Source organism: Musca autumnalis, unplaced genomic scaffold (assembly GCF_047663935.1).
Source record: "Musca autumnalis isolate F117 unplaced genomic scaffold, ASM4766393v1 scaffold_5, whole genome shotgun sequence".
NCBI lineage: Eukaryota > Metazoa > Arthropoda > Insecta > Diptera > Muscidae > Musca > Musca autumnalis.
The window spans coordinates 56241202-56267751 of record NW_027412088.1 but is presented as its reverse complement, the minus strand read 5'-3'; the positions used below and the strand labels follow the sequence as shown (position 1 = coordinate 56267751).

Here is a 26550-nt window from a genome sequence, read left to right as displayed (position 1 = left end):
AAAACACAGTTTCCAATTAATTTGATTAAGTAAACAAAAGGCAAACAAAAGAAAACTGGAAATTCTCCCGCATTACACAATTTGTAATACCATAAATTACAAAACCCACGGGACAAATTCAATTAAGATGAATCTGATGATGATGTTATGTATGTATCTTTCTAAAATTTGGTGGATTACCTTAACAAATATAATCAAAATTACCGAGTTTATTATTATTGCACATTATTATGTCATTTTTACTTAAAAATATGTTCAAAAACTGCATAAAAACATTACCTCCATTATCCGGGAAAATCGATTATCCGTAATGCCTCCGGTCCCGACCATCACGGATAATCGAGGTCCGACTGTACAACATAAACACCCTTTAGGATGACGAAGCAAAATCAGTTGCGCTTAGATTATATGCCATTTAGATATGACACCATTAGCCGGATTTAGCGCATTATCAGGTTTTATTTGCTAAATCCAGCCAAAATCTACCAGATTTCCCATACAAAATAAATCCTCCTATTGAGTGGATTTGTTTTAAATCTGGCATAAATCCTCGTATACAACTCTGTTTTTTGCAACATGTTGCTAGAAAATACAAAAAGTTGCAAGCTGGCACAAGAAACAAGGTAGATGCATCGGTGAATTGCTACACTAAAAATAATTTAAAATGTAAAAATTTGTAAACAAGGCGGCAAAATTTAATTTGTTTTGATATACAAAGTTGATTTTAATCAACCAAGACTAATATTTACGATGTCTAACCCCCTGTTTTTGTAAAAAAATTTAATCTTCTCACACGAATTGTCAAATTTTGTAGATCAATTTATTCGACTTAGTGCAAATGTAAAGCGCTGATTTTTAAATGAGGATTTCTTAGCTATATATGGACCTTATCTCCGAAAAATTAAGTCTGTATATCGCCTGTGGGCTGAACTATGGATGCCTAAATTATTACGAATATAGACGAACGAACAAAAATAAGTTACAAAAACTGGGGGTAAACGATAAAATAATTCGTTTATTTACTTTAGATGGGCAAACTGCGATAAAATAATTATTTATTTGCTCTTTAGTTAGCATTAGTAGCATAATGTGCTAACATTTTCAGTATTAAACAATAAATTTGTAATTTGACGTATGTTTTTTGAGACGAATTCAATTTACAAAAAAATTCTTTTGACGTTACACATTCGTTCATATGGGCTGATGCATCTACCTTGGTAATTTTGCTATGAACAAAAATCAGTTGACTGCTATTTAAATCCTCCAAAATGTATATCTAAATGCAATGAGTTTTGTACTGGATTTATTAAATCCAGTCGAGGATTTATGACTAGTCTAAATGAGCTATTAAATGGAGAACGGAGGAAGTACACACAATTGTGCTTATAGCTCATTTAGACTAGCCATAAATCCTCGACTGGATTTAATAAATCCAGTACAAATCTCATTGCATTTAGATATACATTTTGGAGGATTTAAATGGCAGTCAGCTGATTTTTGTTCATAGCACAATTACCAAGGTAGATGCATTAGCCCATCTGAAAGAATTTGAAACGTCAAAAGAATTTTTTGTAAATTGAATTCGTCTAAAAAAACATACGTCAAATTACAAATTTATTGTTTAATACGTAAAATGTTAGCACATTATGCTACTAATGCTAACTAAAGAGCAAATAAAGAATTATTTTATCGCTGTTTGAACATCTAAAATAAATAAACGAATTATTTTATCGTTTAGACATCATAAATATTAGTCTTGGTTGATTAAAATTAACTTTGTACATCAAAACAAATTTAATTTTTCCTCCTTGTTTACAAATTTTTACATTTTAAATTATTTTTAGTGTAGCAATTCATCGATGCATCTACCTTGTTTCTTGTGCCAGCTTGCAACTTTTTGTTTTTTCTAGCAACATGTTGCAAAAAACAGAGTTGTATACGAGGATTTATGCCAGATTTAAAACAAATCCACTCAATAGGAGGATTTATTTTTGTATGGGAAATCTGGTAGATTTTGGCTGGATTTAGCAAATAAAACCTGATAATGGGCTAAATCCGGCTAATGATGTCATATCTAAATGGCATATTAGTTTAAATTTACGAAATCCACTCGATTTCAACTGTCAATTCCATTGCTTAAACGTCAAATGAAATCCAATGTATTTCGGATGGTTCTTCATTTGACGTTTGAGCTATGGAATTGACAGTTGAAATCGAGTGGGCTTCGTAAATGTAAACCAAGCATTAGCTGGAGTGGGAGGACAATACGTATAAAACCCTTTGGATGACGAAGCAAAATCAATTGCGGTGGCATAAAATGCAGAGGAGAGGAAGTAAACTCAGTCACGATTAAATTTAATGAAGAGTTTTTATAATTTGTGTTAATGTAATAAAGTTCTTATTTTACACAAATAATAAATGCGCTTTAATTATTCAATGGCTTGCATTTTATAGCATCTTTATGCTAAGTTTACATTTACGAAATCCACTCGATTTCATCTGTCAATTCCATAGCTCAAACGTCAAATGAAATCTCATCTCAAATCCATTGGATTTCATTTGACGTTTAACCTATGGATTTGACAGATGAAATCGAGTGGATTTCGTAAATGTAAACATAGCATAGGGTGCCACCGTGGTGCAATGGTATGCACGCCCGCCTTGCACGCAGAAGGTCGGTGGTTCGATTCCCCGGCCAGGCAACATCAAACATTTTTCAACGGTGGCAAAATACCCCTCAGTAATGTTGGCGACATTTCCTGAGTATTTCAGCCTTGAAAAACTTCTCTATAAGTGGTGTCTTAGGACACGCCGTTCGGACTCGGCGATAAACAGTAGGTCCCATATCATTGAGCTAAATATGAATCGGGGTGCACTCATTGATATGAGAGAAGTCTCCCTTGTCCCGTATGGGATGTTGTGGAACAATGTTTTTTTGTTAAACATAGCATTAGACTGCATCTAAATTCAATCCAAAACACTACATCAAAAGCCGTGATTTGGATCGAAAATGGACTGCATCCTAGCTGCGTACTGTGGAAGCAAAATGGAGTGCATCCTAGCTACGCGCTCTCTTTTAAATTCATAAGTCCCGGTCCTCACTAAAGAGAATTTCATTAAAAAATGTCATGAAATTAGGCGTTCTTAGATCGGATTCCCCACTACAGCCATTTTATGATTTTGCTCTACTATGAAACTCGATCTAGAAAAGCATAATTTCATGAAGTATTTTTAATGAAATCACTCTAGTGTAGACCGGGACTAACAGCCTGTTTCTGTATGTCGTAAGAAGAATGTGTGCAACGTCCAAACTCTTGTGTGTTTTTCAAATTTGTTTTTTGTTTTGAAGCAAAAGCAAAGGTAAAATTATTTCGAAAACTGTTTCATTCGCACACATTCTTCTTTCGACATACAGAAACTGGCTGTAAGTGAATTCATAGAAAAAGATATACTCCAACGGCACTTGTACTGTACACTTGTAACGATTAAACTGCATCCACGGATGCAAACTTTTTGCTGGGAAGAAAAAAATTGTAATCAGCTGTTAGCTACCTTTTACATTATTGTACCATGCTATTACTATTAAAAATTTAGGGTAACAAATTAATACTTTCGAATAAATTTGATGTTTCAGTTAAGGTAGAAACACAATGAAATACGCCGCTTTTTCACACTCAGTTTCATGTAAAAGACTAAAGGCCAAGTACTACCTAATTCAAATGAATTAGGCAGCATTTGAATTAGGTAGTACTTGGCCTTTAATCTTCTCGTATTTCATTCTGTTCACACCTTTAAGACGTGTTTACATACAGCAGATTTCAAAATTATTTTTTAATAAATTTAATAGAGTGATTAATTAAATCTGTTTAATGTAAACATGTCCTTAGAAGAATAAACCAAATACCAAATAAATATGTCTGTTCCAGAACCTGAAAGAATCTTCAAATGTTTACTACCATAACAATTTTTCCTTTATAATATCGAAGAAATAGTACAAATTAATAGATTCTTGCAGTTCTGGAACAGATCAATAACCATCAAATACATATCTTTAAATCATGTTCATGTAAACACTGCATAAACATAATTACCTATATAACGAATAAGCGTTTTTGTTAAACCTAATCTAGTTGACAACACTTGCACCGTGAACACAACCAAGAAATACTGGGAATTTATAAAAAGTACCGGTTTGGCAACACTGCAAGCCTCTGCAGCTGTTTTCAACACTTGCATTCAGACAGATTATCAAGGAGACACAAATCACCAAAAAAAATTTCCACCGCTTAAATTGTTTAAAAGTGAAAACATTGAATTACATTTGCTGGCCCATTTGTATTGTTTTAATTAAAAAAAGAAAATTTGTACATTAATTGAATTACAATTTGTTAAATATTTGTGGAAACTAACTATAAGCAAATTTAAGATTGTTTATATTGTTTCATGTGCGGTGTGTGTGTGGTTTTTATATTTTGATACAATTTTTCCTCCTGATAAACTACTTGGAACAAGAATAAAACATTAGTAATGCGTAAGACGCGATCACAAACCCATGCAGAAAATGCAATACTCTCTGGTGGTACGCGAAATAATTCATCACGTTCTGGTGTTGTATCCTCTTCCACTTCATCAAATTCATCGTCACAGCAGCAGCAACAGCATTCGCCACAATATCAAGTTAATGCCAATAATTCACAACAGAAACGCAGCAACACACAACAATCCTCGGCTTCTGCGGCGGCGGGCGGCGTCTATGTTGATCCTGCACGGATTAAGGTAGGTCCTAGGAATATTCTTGGTCATTGTCATAGATAAATAGCAAAATCTAACCAAGTGATATATTTGTTGTTTACATTACATTGATTGATATGCATAGTGCTGTCGGGGTATGAGAGGTACCGCTCTTTTTAAGTTGTTTAATTAATGTTTTGATTTGTTTAATTTGCAAATGATTTTTTTTCTGGTGGGAAATTCCCAGTATTACAAAATTTCCCAACGGCTTGGTTGTGTTCATAAAAACATGATGTTGTTACGTGCCAACCATACTAAAAACGTTCCGTATTAAATTTTTTGGAGGATATAAATAAAACCACGTTTATATGAATCCTAAATGGCAAACAAATTAGATATTGGTATATATAAGAATGTTTTGAATTGGTATAAAAATTACATAATTTTCTGATTCCAGCCACTAAATTCAACGCATGCCCTAGTTTTTGTTTTTTTGAAAAGTTGTTAAATTAATAAAAATTTGTGGAACATTCCTAATTTGACTATAATCGTCCGATCGATTTGAAATTTTCACCATAGATAGATCTCGATGCCCTGATTATGAAAATATAAAATTTTGCCGGCGGTCATAACCGATTATTTGAACCGAAATTACGGGTCAAAAACAGGGTATATAACCGGGTTTGTGAACCGATATGGATATCAAAAGAAAGCTTAGGAAAACACCTATTCAGAAATGTAATATTTCTGGTTGTATATAAACCGGTTACAATTCTAGAGCATATTTTTGGTTCTCGGGCAAAAGTTTCTTTGAATTTCGGCTACGCGGACAAAAGATTCTTTAAAATTGTAAGTTTTCTTCCTTAAAATTTTAATAATTACCACAATTTTTAAGCAAAAAATATACTAAAAATACTCTTTTTTTCTCTAACTTGCAAACCGGGTTTAGCTTCTTAACAGAAAATATATTATGAAAAGGGTGATATTTTAAGCTTTCATTTGATACCCATATCGGTTATATATCCGCTTTTTACCCATAATTTCGGTTCAAATAATCGGATAACCGGTTTTGACCGCCGGTAAAGTTATATATTTTTGTAATCAGGGCATCGAGATATATCTATGGTAAAAATTTCAGATTTATCCGACAGTTATAGCTAAACTAGGAATAAGCCAAATTTGTATATTCTTGCTGGTTCTGGAACAGACATTATTGGTCTGTTCCAGAACTGCAAGAATATACTTATTTTTACGATAACATAATGGAAAAAATGTTATCACAGTAAAAAAATTTAGATTCTAGCAGGTTCTGGAACGCAGCAATTTTTTTTTTTAATAAATGGGCATAAGACGAGCTGGCCAACTATGCTCGGATCAAAATATGGGCCTTTGAAGTTCCAAAATTTCCTTTGTTAAAGGACAGCTGATAAGAGAAAAATTTTAAATTTAAAAAAAGTTGTTCCCGTGCCCTAGATTTGCACCTGTACATAGGAGAAAGTCATAAATCCCCGGCCGAAGGCCCGCTACATAAAAAAATACAATAAAAAAAATTTTTGAGCATAGTGCGTCAACTCAACTTGTTCCATTAAATAAACATTTTTCATGAATTTTTTGAAATCTTCCATATTTTTTAAAAAGATTTTGTTTTCATCTGAAAGGTCACACCTTGCAATACATTCGGAATTTTTTGAAAGCTGTACCATTGTGGCTCAAAAACGGATAAACCCCGATCAGTATACGTTTTAGTGGAATCATTTAGAACCTAAACATATAGTAATTAAGAAAAATATCCATTTTTGAAAAAATAGTGAAATATCGATGTCAAAAATTCGATTTGAACTGAAAAATGGATAGTTTTCTTTTTTTTTTTTTGACATAAATCTGTCAAAAAGTCAATGGCATATCTTTCCTTTAACGACCCACCACAGAAAATTATGAAAAAATTACCACAGATAGTGCTTTTCATGCCGATTCCAACTATGTGTTTCTTTTGTTGCGGAAATGTATACTTACCGAGATATAAGCCTCCGAAGTTCCGAAAATTCCCTTGTTTACTTCAGGAAAAAATTTATGACTTAAAAAGAAGTTTGTTCGGGTAGTCGAAATTCGCTCCTGTTCATAGGAGAAAGTCCAAATTACCCGGCCGAAGGCCGTCTATTTAAGAAAACTTGCGATTTAAAGGAAATTTTTGCATTCTTTTCTGCGAATTGTCGGTAAAGGAAATTTGTTCCCTATTTTCGATATTGTAAAAATCCCTAAGGTGTTACTGAGCACGAAAAATGACACTGTAGCTCGAAAACGAATAAACCGATCAGCATCTTGTACATAAGCGAAAGTCAAGCTTAAAGTCAAAATTTCGATTTTAATGAATTTTCTCTTTCTAATGCTCATATCTCAGTCCCAATTTACATTAGGCGAGTTTACTTGCGGCAATTGTCAGTTTGATGGAGAGAGAGGTGAGGTATATGGTAACCCTTTGCCTCTCAACACCTTCTCTCACCCACAACCTGACAGTTGCCGCAAGTAAACTCGCCCAATGTAAATTGGGACTCAGTTAATTTTTGTCCAATCGACTCGAAATTTTTGAAACACATTCTATTCTATCTGTACTTTAAAATGTGGCAATAAAAGTACCGATATTTTAAAATTTGTAAGTTGTCATACCCTTTATGACGGGTAAACCTGCGACTTCCCTATTCTTCTGAAATTTTTACCACAGATAGGTCTCTCTATTGCTCTATTGCGCTCCAGCTAGACAGACGGACAGGGCTAAATCGGCTACGAATTGCCTGAAACGGATTTCGTCCAAATATATTTGGGTTCTAAAAACATATTTCCTGGTCACGAGAGTAAACTTTAAACAATTCATTGAAGGTGGTCTCGATACTTTGTATCAAGATTCCATTAAATTAATTTACTTTTCTTAAAATTTACACTAAAATTAGAACATCACATGGTGTTTAATTAAGACTTTCTCTTGAATTTTAACGGCCCATAACACTGAAAGTATAGATTTGCGGAACAAAAGTTATACATTATGGAATCAGAATAAAAATGCCTATTTTGGGTTAATATTTGCAATTTCTCCAAAGCTGTCGCTTAAAAAGAGATATGCCAAACTATGTTAGTCATTGGATGTTTGAAATTGATAATCGGCTATATGAATCCAAATTTTAATGTAGTCTCCATGTAGCGTTACTTTGCCATTTGATGTATTTTAAACGTTGTGCCACATTAACAAATCGAATTTATCTTAAATACCCAATGTATTTATTGCCTAGGTATAAAAAGGATCCTCTGGGTACAGGGTACAATAATTTATTTGTGTTTTTGGGTCATTAACTTAAAACGCAAAAAATTAATGAAGTGTTCCTTAAGGATTCTGTACAGGCTCAAACGTTTGATTTATCACAAGGCTGATGAATTACATTCATGTGCAATGTTATTCCATATTCCGAAATGTCATTTCTTGAATAGTATCATTATTTTTGGAACGTAGAGGCTTGAAATATTATAAGAAAATATCCCTGTCCGTGTACTCGATTATTTGTAATAATTACTGCAAATGTTTCGAATTTTGACAGTTGTATAACCGAAAAGTTGCTAAAAAAGTGTTCAGGCAACATTTATCAAAAATTTTGGAGTACAAGGACGTAGGTACTGATGCCTTAATTATGCTGTCAAAACATTTTTTTAATTAAAAATAAATAACAAATATTTCCCTTCTATAGTGAATATCTGTGTACAACATCTTTATTTAAGCTTCGCAAAGAATATTTTACAGCTTACATTTGTGGATATTTCGAGCAAAAAAAAAACAAAAATGGCGGTAAAAGAAGACTAGGGCCTAAATTCGCCTTTTGGACCACCTTGTTAAATTCGGCTTGGACGTACCTAATGTAATAGGCAATAGATTCAGTCAAAAACAAATTTTATTTTTTGCGTTTACATCTTCGGGAATGTATGGTGACGATATACAAATTGTATATGTATACTATTTTGGAGGAATAAAGGGACCAAAAAAAAAATATACAAATAATGTTTTCGAGAGTTTCTCTCGATTTTATGTACAGTGTCTGCCAAAACTAAAGCAGTACATTTTTTTTAAATGATAATTTTTTAAGAAAGAAAATTTATAAATTTATTTTTCTTTCTTTTTATTTATTTATTTTTATCTTTATTATTGGAAAATACAAAATAAGGAATTCTGAATTTAATACACAAATTAAAAAAAAAACATTTAAGGTCGGAAATACAAGCGGACAAAACTAAAGCACCCCCCAATTTGAGATACAACAAAAATTATTGATATCAACATTTCGTTGCGTATCCCTATTCTGGATGACACAAGCACATCTTATAGGTATAGAGGATACTGAAGAAAGTTTTGACATAACATATTCAAAATTTTACGATACCACTACCTTGGTAATTGTTCCGTGGTATACACCACTGTCCGAAAGTTACTTGCATATGTAATCATCGGGTTATATTCTTCTACCATAATTTTTATACAAGTCTCAAAAAAAACGTCAGCTTAATATTTATTTTCGATCAAACAAACATTTTCTACAAAAACAGGAATCGTAATAGTGAAACAGGCCATACACATGCCTTCACATCTATAATAATTCCATCTATTCTGCAATAATTGGGAGGCTGTCAATTGTTGTGTCCCGGAACCTACAAAATCGTAGTATTTTGTAATATTTCTGCAATTTTTGACTAAAAAACAAAGACAAAAACTTCATTGAACCGAGATTACTTCTCGCAAACGTTTGAAATTCTGAGTTATGAGTAGCTGAATTTTTCACAAATTATCTTTGTAAATGAATTATTTCTAGTTATAAATTTAAAAATCAGAGTATATGTCATTCAGATCAATTTATTTTTCATCTTAAAATATAGGTTTGTCCTTGTACTTTCTCAGTAAATATTACTCAGTAACTTATTTTTAGAGAGTAAAGCATTTTATACTCTTTCAAAATAAAAAGTAAAAAGACAACATTCAGTAAAAATTTTCAATTTGATTAAGGGCGAAACCTGTAGCTCTGCGTGTTGCGTGTGCGTTCAAAAATACAAAAACAAAATACATGTATTTGTTGTTGTTTTCAATTTGAAATACATGTATTTTGTTTTTGTATTTTTGAACGCACACGCAACACGCAGAGCTATAGGTTTCGCCCTAATATTTATGATATTTGAATATTTTAAACTTTTGACAACTGCCTAAAGCTACAAAATGTTACTGAACAAAATTCCTTCAGTAAAAATTATAAGTTCTTAGTAATAAAAATTTCAAAACAAGTTTCTCAATTCATTCTCTTTTACTGAACATTTGTGTAAAAAAACAACATTCAGTAATAATTTGTAATAATTATTACAAATTATCGAGTACGCAGACACACTTTATATTTGAATTACAGTATAGTCTCGATAATCCGGACACCACATGTTTCGGCGATGTCCGGAAAAAAAATCTTTCGACATATTCAGATAGTTAATTCCATATTGACTGTATAACTGAGTCAGCAGTGGCTAGCTAGAAAGACGAGAAGTGGACCGAAAACTTTAAAAAAGTTAATTTTTCTTATTTATACACCAATTGCTATTGCTAAGTACGAAAATACCAATGAAATAAATAAGAATCTAATGCTCAATATAGGAAAAAAAATGTCGATGTCCGGATTATCGAGGTACGAAAATTATGAGATGTCCGGATTACAGAGTCTTCAATGTAAAAAATTCTAGTGTCCGGAATATCGAGACTATTCTGTATTAGCATTTTAGAAATGCAGTTGATATTCAATTTAATATTTGTTAACTCTTGGTCTTTTTCAGAACTACAAGAACCTACTCATTTTTACTATTTTTTTTTTCGATAACATAAAGGAAAAATTGTTGTCGTAGTAAAAAAGTAGCTTCTTGCAGGTTCTGGAACAGACAGATATCGCACCTGTTCAACAAAAGGGTTGTAACTCATAATTTTGAAAATGTGTCTTTTTATTAAAAAACGATACACAATAATCAACTCCACCCGCTGTGAAAATCAATGATTTTCTTCTCTTTTATTCTCTTTATACCTTGAGAGTAACTAACTACGAATCAACAGTTTTTGGGGTCTCTTACTGAAAAATATCAAATTTTGAGTTACTACCCTTTTGTTGGTTAATAATAGCTGTTTCTTGTTTAGACAAAAATTGTCCCCGTATATCAAAAATGGGAATAAATTAGAATTATAATTAGCATTTATCCATTAATTTATTGTATGTTACACACATTTTGGTGAATTAAACGAGGTTCGGTAAATTTGAGAGTTTCAATTCCCTTTTAGTCCTTATTTATAAACCATTTATTATATTTATTATTTATTGCATAGCTGGGTTAATGAAATACTGTTTTTCTTTTGGTCCATTTTGTATTTTCTTTAATAACACTGTGCTACAGTGAAAATTTGCAGGGGTTCTAATGCATAAATTCGGTTTTGTGGGAGTCCACAGAACACGAAAATACCTTTGGTTTCTTTGGGTCACTTCGGGTTTTGATTTTATAACGGTAAATGTAGTGAAAAATGGGCTTTCTTGGATTTTCGAATTTAAACGGACATTACTTCTTTTTTCCACAACCGATTTGCACACACTGTTTTTCGTTATAAAGGGGAGAGTAATGCCTTTCGAACAAGCCATAGATTTTTAAAATCGGTTAACAAATGGCTAAGTAATAGTGGTTTAAGTGTGACAAAAACGCATTAAAAACAGTAAAATGTTTTTCCTTGTGCTCCAGGCTGCGTAAACGACACCTAACAGTACAATTATTTACTGTTAACAAGTAGGAAATTTAGTTGTCTTTCCAAAATGGGAAAAACCAGCAAAATCCGTTGAAAAATGAATGCGTTATGGCATTTTTTGTGTTTCAACTTTTTGGTTTTTTTTCATATTTTCCTTTATAAAACATTGATACCTTGTGCGTAATTGTTAAGCAGGATAATCACAATTAGAATCATACATGCTAAGATACCCATCTTTTATAAAGGAAAATATGAAAAAAACCAAAAAGTTGAAACACAAAATATGCCGTAACGCATTCATTTTTCAACCGATTTCGTTGGTGTTTCCCATTTTGGAAAGCCAACTAAATTTCCTACTTGCTACCAGTAAATAATTGTACTGTTAGGTGTCGTTTACGCAGCCTGGAGCACAAGGAAAAACATTTTACTGTTTTTAATGCGTTTTTGTCACACTTAAACCACTATTACTTAGCCATTTGTTAACCGATTTTAAAAATCTATGGCTTGTTCGAAAGGCATTACTCTCCCCTTTATAACGAAAATTAGTGTGTGCAAATCGGTTGTGGAAAAAAGAAGTAATGTCCGTTTAAATTTGAAAATCCAGGAAAGCCCATTTTTCACTACATTTACCGTTATAAAATCAAAACCCGAAGTGACCCAAAGAAACCAATGGTATTTTCGTCTTCTATGGACTCCCACAAAACCGAATTTGTGCATCAGAAATCCTGCAAAAAAATTTTGTCCACTTTTGTATCACAGTGTAATTAATTTATTAGGTGGGTTGGCGTTTTTTGTTTGGGATGACGACTTCTATTTTGTTTTTCAAAATAGTCAGGCTTAATCCCATAGTCGTTGTCTTAATATTTTATTAAAACAACTTTAATTTATTAGTGGGAAAAAATTGGCGATGTATACCAAGGGGTAAGGCAGGGAATACTATAGTTTCAGATCTCGCCACAGATCTTCATCAGTTCCCTTATTTCTTGTTTTTCAACAAGAAACTTTTTATACCCAAGTGTCAATTGCTAGCTCAAATAGATACGTGCGCAAAGAAACACTCTGATCGAGAATTTCTTTGGCACTACCTAAACTCTAGCAACTTCACTTGCAATTTTTTCCCACTAATAAATTAAAGTTGTTTTAATAAAATATTAAGACAACGACTATGGGATTAAGCCTGACTATTTTGAAAAACAAAATAATTAATTTATTTTTATTAAAATTTGTAATATGATGTAATTTGTAATATTATGTTATGAAAATTGTAATGTTTGTATTCTTTTTTTATGAGTAGTCAGCATTTTCCCATGTCTTTTTTTAGGAAAATAATTTTTTTTGCATTATTATGTATTTTTTAGATTTAAGTTCTAATATAAGATTTGAGTGTAGTTTGTGTTAAGTTTGTTTTTGTAACATATACGGCCTTTTTGGCTTGGTTACCAATCTTGAAATAAATTAAATTAAAATTAAATTAAATTTATATATAATTACAATTATATATTTTTCGACGAGATTTGCTCTTGGCGTCTCCACTTCCTACATCTCTTAAACAATCTCACACTATATGTAAATGTCATATGACATGAAATTTTCCATCGTTATATATTCGCTAATATATCGACACCTCCAAATAATAGTATGCTAAGTCTAAAAAGTGAGTTTTGCAGGAGAAGCTCTCAAAGTGTGGACAATTTTTTGAACTTCAGTACTATGCTAAGTCAATATTTGTTTATAACTTCTGTTCGGATTGACCGATCATTACCAAAATTTGACAGAATTTAAGTTAAAGGACGTTCGACACCTCTAAATAATAGTTTGCTAATTCTGAATAGTGAGTTTTGCAGGACAAGCTCTAAAAGTTTGGAAATTTCTTTGACCTTCAGTACTATGCTAAGGAAATATTTGTTTATAACTTCTGTTCGGATTGTCCGATCATTACCAAATTTTAAGTTAAAGGACGTTAAATATAAAAATGTAAAGAACTTGAAAACATGCTAACACTATGTTTACATTTACGAAATCCACTCGATTTCAACTGTCAATTCCATTGCTCAAACGTCAAATGAAATCTCATCTGGATTTCAATTGACGTTTAACCTATGGATTTGACAGTTGAAATCGAGTGGATTTCGTAAATGTAAACCAAGCATAAGTCGACTTAGCATACTATTGTTTGGAGGCGTCGATATGTAATATTGGAGATTTTCCTTACGCCATTTACTCTATGCGTCCACACCAGCAAAAATGTAAAAAAACTACGTCTCCACACTGCGTCCGTGGGTAAATATTGAATGTTTTTATTTCGTGTCATATGACGTCGATAGATAGTGTAAACTACCTCTAAAGTGGGGTACACACGATCAGTTTTGACTGTCGATTTTTCGGAATTATCGATTAATGTCAAACAGTCCAACAACCACAAAATATTTTGTGGTTGCCTGATGACTGACAAAAGTGAACGGTCACACTGGCAAGCAACCGATTATTTGAGCAAAACTGACAGTCAAAACTGATCGTGTGTACCCCGCTTAAGAAACGACAATCATGATCATGAGGGCCTAGTGTAAACGTACTCTTACACTACGTTACTAATAACTGGAAGACACATTTACCCAACGCATCGTGTTACTGAGCACGAAAAATGACACTGTAGCTCGAAAACGAATAAACCGATCAGCATCTTGTACATAAGCGAAAGTCAAGCTTAAAGTCAAAATTTCGATTTTAATGAATTTTCTCTTTCTAATGCTCATATCTCAGTCCCAATTTACATTAGGCGAGTTTACTTGCGGCAATTGTCAGTTTGATGGAGAGAGAGGTGAGGTATATGGTAACCCTTTGCCTCTCAACACCTTCTCTCACCCACAACCTGACAGTTGCCGCAAGTAAACTCGCCCAATGTAAATTGGGACTCAGTTAATTTTTGTCCAATCGACTCGAAATTTTTGAAACACATTCTATTCTATCTGTACTTTAAAATGTGGCAATAAAAGTACCGATATTTTAAAATTTGTAAGTTGTCATACCCTTTATGACGGGTAAACCTGCGACTTCCCTATTCTTCTGAAATTTTTACCACAGATAGGTCTCTCTATTGCTCTATTGCGCTCCAGCTAGACAGACGGACAGGGCTAAATCGGCTACGAATTGCCTGAAACGGATTTCGTCCAAATATATTTGGGTTCTAAAAACATATTTCCTGGTCACGAGAGTAAACTTTAAACAATTCATTGAAGGTGGTCTCGATACTTTGTATCAAGATTCCATTAAATTAATTTACTTTTCTTAAAATTTACACTAAAATTAGAACATCACATGGTGTTTAATTAAGACTTTCTCTTGAATTTTAACGGCCCATAACACTGAAAGTATAGATTTGCGGAACAAAAGTTATACATTATGGAATCAGAATAAAAATGCCTATTTTGGGTTAATATTTGCAATTTCTCCAAAGCTGTCGCTTAAAAAGAGATATGCCAAACTATGTTAGTCATTGGATGTTTGAAATTGATAATCGGCTATATGAATCCAAATTTTAATGTAGTCTCCATGTAGCGTTACTTTGCCATTTGATGTATTTTAAACGTTGTGCCACATTAACAAATCGAATTTATCTTAAATACCCAATGTATTTATTGCCTAGGTATAAAAAGGATCCTCTGGGTACAGGGTACAATAATTTATTTGTGTTTTTGGGTCATTAACTTAAAACGCAAAAAATTAATGAAGTGTTCCTTAAGGATTCTGTACAGGCTCAAACGTTTGATTTATCACAAGGCTGATGAATTACATTCATGTGCAATGTTATTCCATATTCCGAAATGTCATTTCTTGAATAGTATCATTATTTTTGGAACGTAGAGGCTTGAAATATTACAAGAAAATATCCCTGTCCGTGTACTCGATTATTTGTAATAATTACTGCAAATGTTTCGAATTTTGACAGTTGTATAACCGAAAAGTTGCTAAAAAAGTGTTCAGGCAACATTTATCAAAAATTTTGGAGTACAAGGACGTAGGTACTGATGCCTTAATTATGCTGTCAAAACATTTTTTTAATTAAAAATAAATAACAAATATTTCCCTTCTATAGTGAATATCTGTGTACAACATCTTTATTTAAGCTTCGCAAAGAATATTTTACAGCTTACATTTGTGGATATTTCGAGCAAAAAAAAAACAAAAATGGCGGTAAAAGAAGACTAGGGCCTAAATTCGCCTTTTGGACCACCTTGTTAAATTCGGCTTGGACGTACCTAATGTAATAGGCAATAGATTCAGTCAAAAACAAATTTTATTTTTTGCGTTTACATCTTCGGGAATGTATGGTGACGATATACAAATTGTATATGTATACTATTTTGGAGGAATAAAGGGACCAAAAAAAAAATATACAAATAATGTTTTCGAGAGTTTCTCTCGATTTTATGTACAGTGTCTGCCAAAACTAAAGCAGTACATTTTTTTTAAATGATAATTTTTTAAGAAAGAAAATTTATAAATTTATTTTTCTTTCTTTTTATTTATTTATTTTTATCTTTATTATTGGAAAATACAAAATAAGGAATTCTGAATTTAATACACAAATTAAAAAAAAAACATTTAAGGTCGGAAATACAAGCGGACAAAACTAAAGCACCCCCCAATTTGAGATACAACAAAAATTATTGATATCAACATTTCGTTGCGTATCCCTATTCTGGATGACACAAGCACATCTTATAGGTATAGAGGATACTGAAGAAAGTTTTGACATAACATATTCAAAATTTTACGATACCACTACCTTGGTAATTGTTCCGTGGTATACACCACTGTCCGAAAGTTACTTGCATATGTAATCATCGGGTTATATTCTTCTACCATAATTTTTATACAAGTCTCAAAAAAAACGTCAGCTTAATATTTATTTTCGATCAAACAAACATTTTCTACAAAAACAGGAATCGTAATAGTGAAACAGGCCATACACATGCCTTCACATCTATAATAATTCCATCTATTCTGCAATAATTGGGAGGCTGTCAATTGTTGTGTCCCGGAACCTACAAAATCGTAGTATTTTGTAATATTTCTGCAATTTTTGACTAAAAAACAAAGACAAAAACTTCATTGAACCGAGATTACTTCTCGCAAACGTTTGAAATTCTGAGTTATGAGTAGCTGAATTTTTCACAAATTATCTTTGTAAATGAATTATTTCTAGTTATAAATTTAAAAATCAGAGTATATGTCATTCAGATCAATTTATTTTTCATCTTAAAATATAGGTTTGTCCTTGTACTTTCTCAGTAAATATTACTCAGTAACTTATTTTTAGAGAGTAAAGCATTTTATACTCTTTCAAAATAAAAAGTAAAAAGACAACATTCAGTAAAAATTTTCAATTTGATTAAGGGCGAAACCTGTAGCTCTGCGTGTTGCGTGTGCGTTCAAAAATACAAAAACAAAATACATGTATTTGTTGTTGTTTTCAATTTGAAATACATGTATTTTGTTTTTGTATTTTTGAACGCACACGCAACACGCAGAGCTATAGGTTTCGCCCTAATATTTATGATATTTGAATATTTTAAACTTTTGACAACTGCCTAAAGCTACAAAATGTTACTGAACAAAATTCCTTCAGTAAAAATTATAAGTTCTTAGTAATAAAAATTTCAAAACAAGTTTCTCAATTCATTCTCTTTTACTGAACATTTGTGTAAAAAAACAACATTCAGTAATAATTTGTAATAATTATTACAAATTATCGAGTACGCAGACACACTTTATATTTGAATTACAGTATAGTCTCGATAATCCGGACACCACATGTTTCGGCGATGTCCGGAAAAAAAATCTTTCGACATATTCAGATAGTTAATTCCATATTGACTGTATAACTGAGTCAGCAGTGGCTAGCTAGAAAGACGAGAAGTGGACCGAAAACTTTAAAAAAGTTAATTTTTCTTATTTATACACCAATTGCTATTGCTAAGTACGAAAATACCAATGAAATAAATAAGAATCTAATGCTCAATATAGGAAAAAAAATGTCGATGTCCGGATTATCGAGGTACGAAAATTATGAGATGTCCGGATTACAGAGTCTTCAATGTAAAAAATTCTAGTGTCCGGAATATCGAGACTATTCTGTATTAGCATTTTAGAAATGCAGTTGATATTCAATTTAATATTTGTTAACTCTTGGTCTTTTTCAGAACTACAAGAACCTACTCATTTTTACTATTTTTTTTTTCGATAACATAAAGGAAAAATTGTTGTCGTAGTAAAAAAGTAGCTTCTTGCAGGTTCTGGAACAGACAGATATCGCACCTGTTCAACAAAAGGGTTGTAACTCATAATTTTGAAAATGTGTCTTTTTATTAAAAAACGATACACAATAATCAACTCCACCCGCTGTGAAAATCAATGATTTTCTTCTCTTTTATTCTCTTTATACCTTGAGAGTAACTAACTACGAATCAACAGTTTTTGGGGTCTCTTACTGAAAAATATCAAATTTTGAGTTACTACCCTTTTGTTGGTTAATAATAGCTGTTTCTTGTTTAGACAAAAATTGTCCCCGTATATCAAAAATGGGAATAAATTAGAATTATAATTAGCATTTATCCATTAATTTATTGTATGTTACACACATTTTGGTGAATTAAACGAGGTTCGGTAAATTTGAGAGTTTCAATTCCCTTTTAGTCCTTATTTATAAACCATTTATTATATTTATTATTTATTGCATAGCTGGGTTAATGAAATACTGTTTTTCTTTTGGTCCATTTTGTATTTTCTTTAATAACACTGTGCTACAGTGAAAATTTGCAGGGGTTCTAATGCATAAATTCGGTTTTGTGGGAGTCCACAGAACACGAAAATACCTTTGGTTTCTTTGGGTCACTTCGGGTTTTGATTTTATAACGGTAAATGTAGTGAAAAATGGGCTTTCTTGGATTTTCGAATTTAAACGGACATTACTTCTTTTTTCCACAACCGATTTGCACACACTGTTTTTCGTTATAAAGGGGAGAGTAATGCCTTTCGAACAAGCCATAGATTTTTAAAATCGGTTAACAAATGGCTAAGTAATAGTGGTTTAAGTGTGACAAAAACGCATTAAAAACAGTAAAATGTTTTTCCTTGTGCTCCAGGCTGCGTAAACGACACCTAACAGTACAATTATTTACTGTTAACAAGTAGGAAATTTAGTTGTCTTTCCAAAATGGGAAAAACCAGCAAAATCCGTTGAAAAATGAATGCGTTATGGCATTTTTTGTGTTTCAACTTTTTGGTTTTTTTTCATATTTTCCTTTATAAAACATTGATACCTTGTGCGTAATTGTTAAGCAGGATAATCACAATTAGAATCATACATGCTAAGATACCCATCTTTTATAAAGGAAAATATGAAAAAAACCAAAAAGTTGAAACACAAAATATGCCGTAACGCATTCATTTTTCAACCGATTTCGTTGGTGTTTCCCATTTTGGAAAGCCAACTAAATTTCCTACTTGCTACCAGTAAATAATTGTACTGTTAGGTGTCGTTTACGCAGCCTGGAGCACAAGGAAAAACATTTTACTGTTTTTAATGCGTTTTTGTCACACTTAAACCACTATTACTTAGCCATTTGTTAACCGATTTTAAAAATCTATGGCTTGTTCGAAAGGCATTACTCTCCCCTTTATAACGAAAATTAGTGTGTGCAAATCGGTTGTGGAAAAAAGAAGTAATGTCCGTTTAAATTTGAAAATCCAGGAAAGCCCATTTTTCACTACATTTACCGTTATAAAATCAAAACCCGAAGTGACCCAAAGAAACCAATGGTATTTTCGTCTTCTATGGACTCCCACAAAACCGAATTTGTGCATCAGAAATCCTGCAAAAAAATTTTGTCCACTTTTGTATCACAGTGTAATTAATTTATTAGGTGGGTTGGCGTTTTTTGTTTGGGATGACGACTTCTATTTTGTTTTTCAAAATAGTCAGGCTTAATCCCATAGTCGTTGTCTTAATATTTTATTAAAACAACTTTAATTTATTAGTGGGAAAAAATTGGCGATGTATACCAAGGGGTAAGGCAGGGAATACTATAGTTTCAGATCTCGCCACAGATCTTCATCAGTTCCCTTATTTCTTGTTTTTCAACAAGAAACTTTTTATACCCAAGTGTCAATTGCTAGCTCAAATAGATACGTGCGCAAAGAAACACTCTGATCGAGAATTTCTTTGGCACTACCTAAACTCTAGCAACTTCACTTGCAATTTTTTCCCACTAATAAATTAAAGTTGTTTTAATAAAATATTAAGACAACGACTATGGGATTAAGCCTGACTATTTTGAAAAACAAAATAATTAATTTATTTTTATTAAAATTTGTAATATGATGTAATTTGTAATATTATGTTATGAAAATTGTAATGTTTGTATTCTTTTTTTATGAGTAGTCAGCATTTTCCCATGTCTTTTTTTAGGAAAATAATTTTTTTTGCATTATTATGTATTTTTTAGATTTAAGTTCTAATATAAGATTTGAGTGTAGTTTGTGTTAAGTTTGTTTTTGTAACATATACGGCCTTTTTGGCTTGGTTACCAATCTTGAAATAAATTAAATTAAAATTAAATTAAATTTATATATAATTACAATTATATATTTTTCGACGAGATTTGCTCTTGGCGTCTCCACTTCCTACATCTCTTAAACAATCTCACACTATATGTAAATGTCATATGACATGAAATTTTCCATCGTTATATATTCGCTAATATATCGACACCTCCAAATAATAGTATGCTAAGTCTAAAAAGTGAGTTTTGCAGGAGAAGCTCTCAAAGTGTGGACAATTTTTTGAACTTCAGTACTATGCTAAGTCAATATTTGTTTATAACTTCTGTTCGGATTGACCGATCATTACCAAAATTTGACAGAATTTAAGTTAAAGGACGTTCGACACCTCTAAATAATAGTTTGCTAATTCTGAATAGTGAGTTTTGCAGGACAAGCTCTAAAAGTTTGGAAATTTCTTTGACCTTCAGTACTATGCTAAGGAAATATTTGTTTATAACTTCTGTTCGGATTGTCCGATCATTACCAAATTTTAAGTTAAAGGACGTTAAATATAAAAATGTAAAGAACTTGAAAACATGCTAACACTATGTTTACATTTACGAAATCCACTCGATTTCAACTGTCAATTCCATTGCTCAAACGTCAAATGAAATCTCATCTGGATTTCAATTGACGTTTAACCTATGGATTTGACAGTTGAAATCGAGTGGATTTCGTAAATGTAAACCAAGCATAAGTCGACTTAGCATACTATTGTTTGGAGGCGTCGATATGTAATATTGGAGATTTTCCTTACGCCATTTACTCTATGCGTCCACACCAGCAAAAATGTAAAAAAACTACGTCTCCACACTGCGTCCGTGGGTAAATATTGAATGTTTTTATTTCGTGTCATATGACGTCGATAGATAGTGTAAACTACCTCTAAAGTGGGGTACACACGATCAGTTTTGACTGTCGATTTTTCGGAATTATCGATTAATGTCAAACAGTCCAACAACCACAAAATATTTTGTGGTTGCCTGATGACTGACAAAAGTGAACGGTCACACTGGCAAGCAACCGATTATTTGAGCAAAACTGACAGTCAAAACTGATCGTGTGTACCCCGCTTAAGAAACGACAATCATGATCATGAGGGCCTAGTGTAAACGTACTCTTACACTACGTTACTAATAACTGGAAGACACATTTACCCAACGCATCGCACAATAATCAAGTTACATATATAACTCAGTAAATTGTTAAAACAAAAATCTATTGTTGTGATATATATATATATATATATATATATATATATATATATATATATTAATTTTATTAACTTTATTTGCGGTAATTTCCAACATAAATTTTGTAGTTCTAATTTCGTGTATGTTTTTGCAAAACAACTTTAATTTGTAACAAAATGTTTCGACGGCTGGGCTGTTGCATCTACCTTAATTATTGTGGTATGAGCGCAAAGCAACTCTGTATGCCGGCGTTGGCTGTGTTCACTAACAAACCTATGTTTGACATATCACAAATAGTGGGAAATTTTTCTACACACGAAAGTAAAGTCCCGTCGCGCCGCCATCATATTCTTGACGACAGAATTATTTCGATTTCCCCATGAGAGCGCAGTGTTGTGCAGAATAAAAAAATCAAGAGGGAATTAATGTAAAATAAACTGCCAAATAAATTAAAATCACACAGCCAAAATATTGGTCGAAGTGGAAAAGATTATTTATGTTGAGAAAACAAAAAAATTACGCAAATTCTAAGAAAAAAAATCGACGGCAGCAAACAAAGTCAAAGTCTTTTTTGCAAGCTGAGCAGAGTAGTGCGTGTGTGTGAAGAAAAAGTCGGAGAAATTCAGCAAAAGAAAACACGATATCCTTAAGTTTGAAAAGAAGAAGACGAACAAGAGTTTTATTCTGTGTGACAAAATCGAAGACAATATTTTTCTGTGCTGTATACCCCGACGATGATAATATGAAGAAACCTCGCATTTGCGAAAATGTTAAATAATTTCTAGGTAAATGGGAGTTGCAACAAAACACAGTGGCCAACATTTTTTCTATACTTCTTTTTTCGCCTATTTTGTTTTGTGTTGTATTTTTTCATATAGTTTTTTTTTTTTTTGTAACAAATGAGGTTGCCAACTATTATGTTTTATTGCTGGGTCTTCATTTATTCGTCTTCTTTTGTTTTGACACTCGTGAAATTGTGTGTGTTTTGGCGTATATGTATAATGCACATATATTTGTTATTGCAATTGTAGTTGTTGCGCGGCAGGTATGTGTTAGTATTGTTGTCAGTGTGTTTGTGCAGAGTTTTTACACCAACAATTGTTGTTATTGTTGGGTGTGTGTGTACTGTGTTAATGTATGTGTGTCCATTTATACGTGTGAGTGCGGTATACGAGTGTATGTGTGTTGTTATATACATTTTTCTTTGTGTTTGTGTGAGTGCGTATGTTTTCCACAACTACTCAACATTTTCTTAATTCTTTGGCCCATCTGTCTCTGTTAGTTTTGTTTCTAAGCTGTGGTTTTTTGTTGTATATTTTGATAATTTTGTTTTCCATCTCCGGTAATTTACTATTATTGGCGATAAATTTTAAAAAGGGGATTTTGAAGCTGGTGATAGATAATAGCAAGCTAGTGAGCTTAACTTCGAAATAGTCTTAAAAACAAACCACTTCAACCGTACAACAATTGCCCCCTTAGTTTTTGTTTTTGTGTGTCTACGGATAGGCTTAGTTAGTCTAGATAGAATAGCTAAGCTGTGGAGTTCAGGAGTAATAACTTTCAACCTCTGCTACCACGCTATTCACCGCATTAACTACTGAAATGAAGTCCGATTCCTGCCACCAACTACCCCAACATATTTAGTGTATGCTTATTTAACTATCACTGTTATTTCCGATTAAACCTGAAGTATTAAAAATGTCAAAGAAATCTTGAGAACAAGCGCATATATGGGGAAGTGTGGCCTTCCTAAAAAAATATACATAGGTATATAAATATTATTTTTTTTTTTGTGTTCAGGACAGTAGCACCTATATGTGGTAAACATTTCAAAGATCCTCTTTACAAATCTATAGACTCATAATTGTCATAACGCCGACCTGAGTATTGAAACAGAGTGCCTCTTTATGTCACCTCTTGGCTATCATCTTGAAGAGTTCATCAGCACAAATTGTTTTCTATGCAGTACCTGATTGGGTGCTATCGGCACGAGAATTCCTGCTACAATCTTTTGGAGGCGTCACGTACATTGGGAAAGATTTTCATAATCTGGAGAAAGATGTATAGGGAGGTGTGAATAGCGTTCACCACCACGTTCCTTTAGAGCAAAACACCAACTACCAATGCAAAGATAAGATCAGGGCGGTATTGGGACCGAACTGACAACACAATGGCCTGCATGTGGACTTGAACCACACGAAGGCAGCCAAAAAGTGAATACTCTTTATTGTAATTAATTTTTAAGAGATCGGAGAGGCAATAGCTCCATAATTTCCGCTCTCTACCAAAAACAACTTAAAAATTGTCCAGAAAGTTTTCAGAATGAACCTGGCTAAATATCACCTGTCTTCCGATTCTTTATGGTTGCAGCCTGTTCAGGCTACACATAGTTTCAGTTTGGATACGGTAGAACAAAATCAGTGAAATTATAAACCAATTGTCACCAACATTGTCTACTTAGCTCCTCGTTTCCTCCTCTCCTGAAATTTATTTGAACCGCACTTAAGCCCTGCGGCTCTACCAATAATAACATTTTTAGTAACAAATTTAAAAACTAATGAAAATTATATTTCTCTATTTTCAGGAATGTGAGGAGAAGCTAAGTCTTCTTCGTGTGGTAGAGCTACAAAAAATACTTTCATATTTAAATCTTTCATTTACTGGACGCAAAGTCGACTACCAAAGGCGCATATTGTCATTGTTACGAACAAATTTTGATTTGATTGCTCCTAAAATACGTGAAGTTTATACACAATCCATGTAAGTATTTTCCTATATTTTATTAAACCAACAAAAGCTAAGAAAAACCTTGTCTCTTCAACATTTTTAGTGTTGATCAACAAGCCAATCAATTTGGACCAACAGATCCCAAAAGAATGTATTCTCAAATGCAAATGCAAGCAAATGCTGGTGGCATGGTTGGTGCCCCAGCCGGTTCACCCATGGTCGGTGGTCAACAAATACTGAATCCAGCTAACCCGGCTGCTATGCAAACGGGGGTACCACAAGGCAATAATGTGGTGCCATTTATGCACGCCATACCAACACAAATGCCCATACATCCAGATGTTCGATTGAAAAAATTAGCGTTCTACGATGTATTGGGTACTTTAATTAAACCATCTTCGCTAATGCCACGTAATGCACAACGTATACAAGAAGTTCCATTTTATTTCACATTGACACCACAACAGGCCACAGAAATAGCATCTAACCGTGACATACGCAACAGTTCTAAAATCGAACATGCCATACAGGTCCAATTGCGTTTTTGTTTGCTAGAAACATCGTGCGAACAGGAGGATTGTTTTCCACCCAGTGTCAGTGTTAAGGTCAACAATAAACTTTGCCAACTGCCGGTAAGTTGATTGAATAATAGAGTGAAAGTAATACAGTACTTTTATAAAAAACTCCCTTTAGCTCGTCTATAAAAACTCCCGTTCAGCTGATCTTTAAGGAACCAATTTCCTTTAACGAACTTTCGCAGAAGAAAATAAAAAGATGTTCTTTGAATCGAAAAATTTGTAATAGCCGGCCTTCGGCCTGCGTTTATGACTTTCTCCTAGACTCCTTTCAGGTCGTCTATAAAGACTTCCTCCAGGTCGTCTATAAAGACTCCCTCCAGGTAGTCTATAAAGACACCCTTCAGTTTGTCTATAAAGACTCCCTCCAGGTCGTCTATAAAGACTCCCTCCAGGTCGTCTATAAAGACTCCCTCCAGGTCGCCTATAAAGACTCCCTCCAGGTCGTCTATAAAGACTCCCTCCAGGTCGTCTATAAAGACTCCCTAAAGGTAGTCTATAAAGACTTCCTCCAGGTCGTCTATAAAGACTCCCTTCAGTTTGTCTATAAAGACTCCCTCCAGGTTGTCTATAAAGACTCCCTAAAGGAAGTCTATAAAGACTCCCTCCAGGTCGTCTATAAAGAATCCCTCCAGGTCATCTATAAAGACTCCCTCCAGGTCGTCTATAAAGACTACCTTCAGGTCGTCTATAAAGACTACCTTCAGGTCGTCTATAAAGACTACCTAAAGGTAGTCTATAAGGACTCCCTAAAGGTCGTCTACAAAGACTCCCTCCAGGTCGTCTATAAAGACTCCCTCCAGGTCGTCTATAAAGATTTCCTCCGGGTCGTCTATAAAGATTTCCTCCGGGTCGTCTATAAAGATTTCCTCCGGGTCGTCTATAAAGATTTCCTCCGGGTCGTCTATGAAGATTTCCTCCGGGTCGTCTATAAACTCCCTTCAGTTCGACTATAGACTGACTCCCTTCAGTTTGTCTATAAAGATTTTCTCCGGGTCGTCTATAAAGACTTCTCCAGGTCGTCTATAAAGACTTCCTCCAGGTCGTCTATAAAGACTCCCTCCAGGTCGTCTATAAAGACTCCCTCCAGGTCGTCTATAAAGACTCCCTCCAGGTCGTCTATAAAGACTCTCTCCAGGTCGTCTAAAAAGACTCCCTCCAGGTCGTCTATAAAAACTCCCTTCAGGTCGTCTATAAAGACTACCTTCAGGTCGTCTATAAAGACTACCTTCAGGTCGTCTATAAAGACTCCCTAAGGTCGTCTATAAAGACTCCCTCCTGGTCGTCTATAAAGTCTCCCTCCAGGTGGTCTATAAAGATTTCCTCCAGGACGTCTATAAAAACTTCTCCAGGTCGTCTATAAAGACTTCCTCCAGGTCGTTTATAAAGACTGCTTTCAGGTCATCTATAAAGACTCCCTAAAGGTCGTCTATAAAGACTCCCTAAAGGTCGTCTATAAAGACTCCCTAAAGGTCGTCTATAAAGACTCCCTAAAGGTCGTCTATAAAGACTCCCTCCAGGTGGTCTATAAAGACTCCCTCCAGGTCGTCTATAAAGACTCCCTCCAGGTCGTCTATAAAGACTCCCTCCAGGTCGTCTATAAAGACTCCCTCCAGGTCGTCTATAAAGACTCCCTCCAGGTCGTCTATATAGACTCCCACCAGGTCGTCTATATAGACTCCCACCAGGTCGTCTATAAAGACTCCCTCCAGGTCGTCTATAAAGACTCCCTCCAGGTCGTCTATAAAGACTCCCTCCAGGTCGTCTATAAAGACTCCCTAAAGGTAGTCTATAAAGACTTCCTCCAGGTCGTCTATAAAGACTCCCTTCAGTTTGTCTATAAAGACTCCCTCCAGGTTGTCTATAAAGACTCCCTAAAGGAAGTCTATAAAGACTCCCTCCAGGTCGTCTATAAAGAATCCCTCCAGGTCGT

The 26550-nt window shown here is 33.5% G+C and overlaps 1 protein-coding gene across 7 annotated transcripts in view; it reads left to right on the top strand.

Moving 5' to 3' along the window:
* The first annotated feature begins 4200 nt into the window (after window positions 1-4200).
* Window positions 4201-26550, top strand: part of Su(var)2-10 (E3 SUMO-protein ligase Su(var)2-10) — a 51391-nt gene continuing 29041 nt past the window's right edge. For 5 of the 7 annotated variants that reach the window (XM_073955980.1, XM_073955981.1, XM_073955978.1 and 2 more), the window contains exons 1-3: window positions 4204-4776; window positions 23900-24075; window positions 24146-24674. In XM_073955980.1, coding sequence (XP_073812081.1) covers window positions 4528-4776; window positions 23900-24075; window positions 24146-24674 — 954 coding nt within the window. In that variant the 5' untranslated portion in view covers window positions 4204-4527. Of the gene's footprint in view, window positions 4777-21599; window positions 22101-23899; window positions 24076-24145; window positions 24675-26550 lie in introns of those variants that run through there. The other 2 variants (XM_073955976.1, XM_073955982.1) reach the window with 2 other exon arrangements.